Consider the following 8,954-nt stretch of genomic DNA (forward strand, 5'->3'; position numbering starts at 1 on the left):
GTCTCGTAAAACTAAAACAAGGAGCTAAAAGAGGCTGAAACATCCCACAGACCTGAGGAGATAATCAGTCACTTTATTAACATCACAGGAGAAATGGCAGGAAACTGAAAGTGTCCGCTGACAGCAGGATTTTCTGTCATGCAGTTTGAAACACTGTTTGAGACATTGTGACTCAGGTGTTTCCTGCTGTGACGTCGTCTAAATGACTGACCAATAATATTTGTACAACTTACAAAGAAAAGGTTTGAGCCATTTTTACCTTGAAGGTGGTTAGACTGAAATAGTGACATGGTGACAGACTTCCCTCGACATCATATTACATCATGAGGCAGCTTCCTCATACACACTGCTTTCTGAAATTCATCTTAAATGTGAGTGAGTTAGTCACTGACTCTGAAGTCATAGATTAAGTGTAATTAATCCTGTGATGAAACCAGGTTTTAGGCTCAACACCGTCACCTGCAGCTCAGCAGTGTCCATACCTTTTCAAACATACCGGGAGATGCAGCAGAGCAGGAGTGTGTGAGAGACTCAGCTGCTCTGACATCCCCAGGAGCAGGTGAAGCGTGCACACGTACACGTACACGTACACGTACACGTACACACACACACACACACACACACACACACACACACACACACACACACACACACACACACACACACACACACACACACACACACACACACACACACACACGTACACACACACACACACGTACACACACACAGTTGCTCAACAATGATGCTGTATGTGTTCAGTCAGAAACAGTTCTCACACATTCGACACATTCCGTTACAAAAAGGAAGGAGAAAGTCCTGCCTCATGTTTCCCACAGACATATCACATTATGAAACTACATCAGCTGGACTTTTTGTAAATACTAAGACTTTAAGTAAAAGCTTCAGACAACTCCTCCATCTGTCAGCGCAATAAAATCATTATGTTTCTTCACCATTACTGGTTTACTGGTGTTTTGTGAGTTGACCGAAACTTAAAGCTGATGAGACAGAAATGTTTTGGTTCCAATAATAAAGGATATTCTTATATTTGTCTTTATGAATATAAATAATGTTTTCCAAACCCAAATCCAAACTTTTTTAATTTAACTAAATTAGACAAACTCCTCAAGGTCAGTGTTTCCTTTGTATCTCAACGTGAAACAGCCTGAGTGGTTTAAAACTATTTAAACATCTGATCAAAGATTAGACAGAATAAACTAACTAAACATAACTAACTAAATAAAACATGGTTGTTAAGGTCAGTCTGGTTCAGCTAGAACAGAGGGTGAGCCTCATCCAGTGCCTGCAAAAGAGAGAATAGATCTTCTGACAACAGTCTTCATGTAACTGTCTACACAACAGACAGACACTACCACTGCTTTCACCACACCCTGATCATCAACTCACACCAGCAGGTGTGCCCCCGTGTCTCCACACTGACTCCTCACAGGGGCAGCAGATCCACTAATTTACCTTCACCAGCTCCAGTCTATAACAGTCTTCCTGTAAACTGATCTGAGGAGTGTGCAAAATTAGCAGAATTTTCACTGCTGCAGTTCCTCTGATGACCAGTCGAGGAGTAGCAGTCAGTGTGTGTGATGTTTCTGCTGTTGTTGTGGTTCTGTGGTGACACTGGGTGCTGTCACAAGTCGATGGTTCCCCTCACTTTAAACTTCTTGGCGGAGCGCTCGCTGGCTCGCTGCTCAAACTTGCTTCCATAGATGTGAGAGACGAAGCCGTTGATCTCCACCGAAAACACACTGCTCCTCTTCGGGATCACTGTGAGAAAAAAAAGCACAGGAGGAAATGTGGTGAGGATCATTAAGACGGCCCTCAGACTGGGGTGTCCCGACAGACTGCTCATCATGAACTGGCTGCAGCAGCACAACACTCTGACAGAGTGAGTCACAGGTTTGATGTCTAAATGAACAAGCTGAATTTTATCAAACCACCCTGAAAGGCAAGTGAATTAGGTTTTTTTTTAAATCTATATAAACATCACCTAAGAGGGAAATGAATATTAGTTCTCTTTTTTTTCCTGGGGACAAAAACAAAAGAGAAAAATGACAGTCTGTGTGTAATCAGATATTGTAAATGTAGGATCTCTAAATGTGTCTGAGGTGTGTAGACGTGTACCACCCACATACCAGCAGTCTGTGGCAGCGCCCAGTGATTTCACTGGGCTCGTGGCCTGGCCTGAACTATAGACCTATACATAACCTTATTTATACATTTGACTGACAGGTTATTACTACTGCTGCTGCTGCTGCTGCTACTACTACTACAGCCTCATGTACAGTTGACCTTGTTTCCAGTTGTCATAGTAACGGGCTCATGTGACAGGATTTTAAACTCAGAGAGTGGATAATCAACCTCACATCAACACATCTGCAGCAACAGCCACCACCAGCCCAGCAACGTTACACTTCATCAGACCAACACTCAGACTGCTGCTACATGGGCTGCGCAGCCATTAATATATTATAGCAATAATGATAATTACACATCTAAAGATTTGTCTGCATATTTACAAATCTCTATACAATTGAATACTGACTTGGACTTTTTTCTTTTACACATTTATGATATCTGATTACACACACATACACACACAGACTGAGACACAGTTACAGCTACACAACTCTCCACTCACATTTATGAACAGCAGTGTAATGGTCCCATATGTAGACTATTAAAATCAGTAAAGCAAAGTAATGTCAGAACTGAACAGTTTTGTGTGTGTGGAAACGTAGTCAAAGTGGCAACTTCCTCTTTAAGGCTCAGCTGTTTTGTGTAGCACTGTAGTTTAATGCAGGCTGAGGTGACATGTAGTTGAGATCATATAGTTCTGGTATGTTAAAATAATCAAACTAATCAATCACAGCAGGAGAAACTCAAGTGAAAGTAATCTGGTTAATGTGAGTTCAGATCCATCAGCATGAACAACACTAGGACCCTGGACTGGTCCTGGACCTGGCTCACCTTAATGCAGTCTGATATGTCAAAGTGTCTGTTCTCCTGCTCTCTTTATAAATGTGAACAACAGAATTGTGTGAAACAGTGACACACTGTTGTTGTCGCTGTTGTTGTTGTTGCAGCCACAGCTGCAGCAGCTACAGGTGAGCTTGAGTGAGTGAGACAGGTGCAGCTTCCTGACCTTTCAGTCTGTCCTCCTTGGTGATGATTTTGAAGACATGTTTGAACTCCTGGACCAGAATCCCTGTAGTCCCCACGTATGATGGACATTTAGACCGAACCACTGTGAGAGTGACAAAGGGAACACATCATTAGTACAACACTGTCACACTTCCCTCTGGGAGTTTCTCCATCTCCACTCAGGATCTCTGGAGCTCAGAGTCACCATCAGACACCTGATATAGACAGGTGTGTGTCCAATCAGCTGATTGACCACAGGTGGACCCCAGTCCAGGTGGAGAAACATCTCAGAGATGATCAAAGAGATGGAGGAACCTGAGCTACATTTACAGAGTCACAGTAAAGTGTCTGAAAACTTCTGTCAATGTGATATTTCAGTTTCTACTGAACACATACATTTGCAAAAAATCCTGTTTCCACTCTGTCACTGTGGTTACTGAGTGCAGACTGATGAGGAATTTAAAAGTTTTAGATAAGGCTGAAGGAGTCTGGAAAGGTTCTCCTCAGAACATCTGGAATCCATTTCTCCTAATGTTTCGCTCACATTCAAATACACACAGATACTGAATTGTTCTAAAAACACACAACTACAACAAAATAAAAAAATGATTAAACAAAGAAGAACTGATGATAACTAATCTTACTTTCACAGTGATAACACATTGGTCAATATTGACCAGCTGTAAGGCCCATGACAGCACTGAGCATCGGAGGTGCAGCTGTGTGAGGCGGACCTCAGCGTCTGTGCAGCACCAGTGTGTGTTTCTGGTTAAAGTCACACAGATGTGAACTAAACTACAACCTGTGATGATGGCTCCGTGGAAGTCGGCCTTCAGAAGCTTCTGCTGCACAAACTGTGGACTGCTGTAAAAACAACACAACTTCATGAGACTGAATATACACAACACATACTTCAGTTCATGAGGAACATCTGTGTCCACATCTGTGGGAACTGGTTTACCATGTTGGTTTCAGGCCGCTGCACAGGTCAGTGATGTACTGTCTCCAGAGTTCATGCAGGGGCAGGAAGAGCTCGTACCTACAACGATAATAATACAAACAGTGAAGAGAGGACAGAAGAGGAGAGCGGTGGATGGATGAAACAGTTTGAAGACAATATGACACACAGTATGTGTCCCATCCTCAGGTCCCTGACCAACCTCTGGTGCTCAGGCTTGATCTGGAAGATCTTCAGCGCCCTCTTCTGGCGAGCGTTCAGGCCTTTGGCTTTCTTGCTGTTCCTCTTCAGCTTGTCCTTCTTGGACCGGGAGTAGCCCAGGACCACGGCCTTGTGGCTCAACATGCTCTTCAGGTCATGACGTGTGTGGTGCTGAAGGCTGTTCTTCAGGAACGCCTTGGTGAAGGCCTCCGACTTAGAGCTGCTCTGAGACTGAGACAATGAGACAATGAGACAGAGTTCATCCAAGTGAAACATCTTCAAAACAAAGCCCAGTATGAACAGTTTGATAGCAAACTCTTTAGGTAAATCCTAACAGTTCAAATAATTAAGAGTAAAAAAATAACAGGAATATATTAGTTGATGTGCCTATATTTACAATTACCATCACTGGTAAATTATCTCTAAAATTAGTGTGACACATATTCTTATTGAGGCAGGACAACACTAAGCTTCACTAACTCACAGCAGATTGTTGTTTTATCCTGAACATGCTGAATTTTAAATCTGAACAGAGCTTCAGTCAGATGCTCTGAACACACTGACAACAGTCCTCTGTACTGCCCCTGATTAATGAACCGACTAAGAAACAAATTTACAAAAACAATAACTAACAGATCAAAACAAAACACATTTTCATAAACTGAGAAAAATATTTTCATAATCTTTTATTTTATGTTTTAAAGGCTGAAAACAATAGATAATTGTGTAGTGTTATTGTACTGCAAGTTATATTTGTATATCACCAACACACACCAGTGCAGACAGACAGTATCTGTGCTGAGCCACTGATTGGTCAACGGCATCAGTCCACTGAGCTCTAGAATAAAGACACTAATTTTTATTTCTATTATTGATTAATCTAACTGATTAATATATTTTGAAAACTATTCTATTGATTGTTTTGTCTTTAAAATGTCAAAGGAATGAAAAACGACTCAAACAATGGACTGATGATCAAAACAGCAGTAGATGAATTAGCTTTTGATTAACTGACTAATCATTTAGGCTTGGCCACTTCCTCGTCTGCTGGAAACACGACTGGACACTGCATGAGAGGCACAGTTCAGGCACACTGCACAGAGGCATCTGCTCACCTCGACACCAAGAACCTTCACCAGGTCTCGAGGAATCTTGGCTCGAACAAGAGCCTCTGCTGAGGGGGGACAAAGAAAACCAGTGAAACACAAAACCTGCTGGACTCACTGAGGCAGGCAGCGAAGGCATGAGCAGTCTTCAGTGATAGCCACAATTTAATATCTCAATACAGTCCAGGCCAAATATCATGAAATATGATAATATCCAGATGGGTGGGGAGGTGGGTGATTTGGGAGGTGTAATTATATTATTGCATTTTATGTTTCAGGTATAAGTGTCGCTGCCACTAAACAGCAGTTCAAAGTTTTACTTGTCACATGTCCAGTTCCAACGTCGAGACTCTGCAGCAGGACAGAAACTGTGATTCTGGACCTGGCTCACATGGTGTACAGCAATTATGCCTATTATTAATTACACCCATGTTTGTAATAAACACTGAATGTCAGCACAGTGATTAATTATAATGTTTAAGTACCTTACTAAAGAGGAGGCAGAAATCTCACAGACAGACACCTGAAAGTATCTACTACACCTAACTGAGATTATTGTAACTAGGGTGAACTGAACCTTCAGGTGAATAAAAATAATTCTGGATCTGGATCTGTTTAGGTCCTGCATCACAAAGAGATTAGTGAGTTATCCAGACCCCTGCAGGATTAACTCTGGTTTTCACCGTGGTAACCGAGGTTGCAGGGAGCAAACCTCAGAGGATCAGACCAGACTCTGTCAACAGCCTGGCTGCTGACCAATCAGATCACTGGAAAAACTGAGCAAACAGCGTTTACAATCAAGTGACCAATAATAAAGAGCAACAGATATTTTCATAGATCAGTCGAATCGTTTTTCTGTCCCAGAATTTCCTGTTTACAAGGACTAACCGGAGGATAGTTAAAGCTGCAGTTGAATTTTACAAAGACTCTCAGAGAACCTGAGAACCAGCTCCGTGACCCCCGCCGGCAGAACAACACACAGGTGAGTTGAACGTTAACACACCCGCGTGGAGAGTGTCGGGTAAACCAGGATCAGCTCTCATCAGTTTGTCCCATTGGTTTTTCTTTACTTCCGTGTTCCAATATCACACTCACCGTCCATTGGTCCGTTTTTGTGGATTTCCCGAAGAAACCGTGAGTGAATCCAGCCTCGTCTCCGCAGCAGGGAGACAGAGACATCAACATGTGACCACGGCGGCGACACACGTCCTCTGGGTTTATGTTTTCACTAGACGAGGTGGGCAAAGACCCGCCCCTACCCTACCTCTGATTGGCTAGTACTCAGTTAGGGTCAAACATGAAGAGTGATCATTGGTTATCCTAAGGATAAGCGTACCAAGAAAAGCCAATCAGAGGCAGAGGCTCACTTCCTCCTCCTCCGCAGGGTTTCCGGCAGACTGGAGCATGGCTGTGGAGGTGTGGTGCTGCCACCTGCTGTCATCACCACGAACCACAGGTCACCACATGAATCACGTTTCCCACACGGTGGTCACATTATTAACATATACCAAAAGACAGACAGGTTCATCTTAATTGCTGTAGAGCTTCACTTGATAAAAAGATCACAAAATATGTCTTTGAATTTTTGCAAAATATTTATTTAAAATCTAACAAACTGTGCAGACATAAATATAATGTGTAACTCCAGTTAATCCAAATATCAAAATATTTCATTTCTACTTTCTTAAAACTTAAAACTTCTTGGTATAAAAATCTTGTCCCCAAATAAAATACATTGAAACTGTATTTATAAAAACACCAAGGCCCATGAGGAAAAAATCTCCATTCAAACAACAGTAGTCAGTCACAGGCAGTGAGTTGATCCCTTTTTACCCTTGAGGACACAGCCTTCATGGCAGACACACCCGTGCAGAGACAGAACACCTGAGTGTGCAGCCTCCAGTCTCCTCAGCAACACAGACAGTCCCAGAGCGTATTCATCTCCAGCTCCTCCCACACAGTACACCTGACTACACACAGGTTCTGGATGTATGTACAGCAGTCACGTTAAGGTGGGACATGTTCTCAGACACAGAATATATATCAAGTGTGTACATAGATTTTAATATGAAACACCAAATTTACTTTCACCAAGGTTTTTGGAAAGTTTGTTTTTGATTGTTGAGTTGGCAGGACGGCCCGAAAACCTGTGCATGTGTGTGTGTGCATGTGTGTGGTGAGTTGAACTGTAGGCTGTTAAGGAACGAGTGTTTGGTGTTCAGGAAAAAAGTATATCTTATTATAGTCCTTATGAACTACAGGGTTTACACGCAACCAAACAATAATCAGCACATGTATCTGATGAGCAAGTTTCACTGTGTGCAGTCATATGCAGGGGTCCTCTGAGGGACAGTGTCTCCTCCCTGTGAGTGCAGGAATGCCTTGCTGCACTTCTTGCAGGATTGGAAACACAACAAACAGCTTCCCAAAATAAACCCACTCTCATCTCATCATAGAGATTGGTATCCAGCAGAGGGAACAGCAGCAACATGACAAGTTTAACTAAAACCTGTTTATTAGCCTCAAGTGGATCATCCAAGTCCAGCTGATGCTCCAAGGCAGTTTTTTGAAGAGGCATTCAGGGTCCTCTGTACAGGATACCTTGCTGTGCTTCGTGTGGTTGCTGAAAAACTTCAACCATCATCAACTTCCTGTGATGGTTCTTCCCTGATCTATGTGGTCCACCATGCAAAGCTTTGACCTGAGCTTCAGTGACCTTTGTGAGCCTGCAGGTGTTTTAATTTGTATTATAATTGTATTTTGCAAATTTCAGTAACTTAACGAACAAATTTGCCGATACCTCAGCAGGCACAGACCCACTCCACCCAAGCATCCAGCTCAGAGCAGAGCCGTGTTTCCCCGATAATGTGAACACAGATTTGTCCTTTCAGGCAACAACTATCACACAACTACCTCCAGTGTAGCTACAAGGAGGACGGAGCACAGCTGCTGTTCTTCTACCGTGCACAGGAGAAAACACTCTTCCCCATCTGCAACAGTCCGTTGTGTGGAAAAAGACACAACTTCAACTTGTTGTAGGTGGTTTGTGAAAGGAGCAGAAGTCACTGGGAGCTGCTGAACTTTGTTTATGGCTTCATAACTGGATCGACTGCATCCAGTCAAACATTAAACCAGCTCTGTCTCTGTAAACAAGCACTGTGTAGGCTTCTCACATTGTTTACTAACACCTGTACCAGACTGTGATCAGATGATGTACCTGGATTTGACAACTGCAGTGCAAAACCCAATATTTCAATGAACTAAACCTCCTGAATTTTAATGGTTTAACTGATAAGTGAGAACCGTTGCTCTGCAACCTCCTCTCAACTCTGATGTCAACTCAAGTTTGTCAAATAAAAAAATTAAGTAAATGACTTTTTAAGTAACAGTTTAGTTCATTTCTTGTGCAGTTACTGCACAAACACATATACTGTAGAATAATTCAGTATGGAGTTGGCACATTACGCTGGAAACACACTGGATGTGTGGCGTGTGCATCACTGCTGCTGCTGCTGATCTGCTGCAGAAGA

General features: G+C 42.6%; 1 protein-coding gene across 3 annotated transcripts; it reads right to left on the bottom strand.

Moving 5' to 3' along the window:
- Positions 1 to 53: 53 nt before the first annotated feature.
- Positions 54 to 6,689, bottom strand: pop4 (POP4 homolog, ribonuclease P/MRP subunit). Of its 3 annotated transcripts, none has more exons than XM_071472922.1 (7): positions 6,520 to 6,678; positions 5,434 to 5,492; positions 4,320 to 4,549; positions 4,121 to 4,198; positions 3,962 to 4,023; positions 3,161 to 3,262; positions 54 to 1,782 (listed from the first exon to the last, which is right to left on the bottom strand). In XM_071472922.1, exons 1-7 carry the CDS (start codon positions 6,524 to 6,526, stop codon positions 1,646 to 1,648), a joined length of 675 nt encoding a protein of 224 aa, XP_071329023.1. In that variant the 5' UTR covers positions 6,527 to 6,678; the 3' UTR covers positions 54 to 1,645. The 3 variants fall into 3 exon arrangements, with proteins under 3 accessions (XP_071329023.1, XP_071329024.1, XP_071329021.1); XM_071472923.1 differs by having other exon boundaries at positions 5,434 to 5,489; positions 6,520 to 6,677; XM_071472920.1 differs by lacking the exon at positions 5,434 to 5,492 and having other exon boundaries at positions 6,520 to 6,689.
- Between the last annotated feature and the right edge of the window lie 2,265 nt (positions 6,690 to 8,954).

Source organism: Trachinotus anak, unplaced genomic scaffold (genome assembly GCF_046630095.1).
Source record: "Trachinotus anak isolate AG129_WGS33_773 ecotype Australia unplaced genomic scaffold, CSIRO_AGI_Tana_v1 ptg000042l, whole genome shotgun sequence".
Lineage (NCBI taxonomy): Eukaryota > Metazoa > Chordata > Actinopteri > Carangiformes > Carangidae > Trachinotus > Trachinotus anak.

Excerpts from the sequence above, each read along its gene's own strand:
- pop4 (XM_071472920.1), bottom strand. The coding sequence starts at position 6,609 with ATGTTGATGTCTCTGTCTCCCTGCTGCGGAGACGAGGCTGGATTCACT. Across the intron at positions 4,550-6,519 it reads CAAAAACGGACCAATGGACG|TCTCAGAGCAGCTCTAAGTC; the intron begins GTGAGTGTGATA and ends TCATTGTCTCAG. Across the intron at positions 4,024-4,120 it reads AGCGGCCTGAAACCAACATG|CAGTCCACAGTTTGTGCAGC; the intron begins GTAAACCAGTTC and ends TTGTTTTTACAG.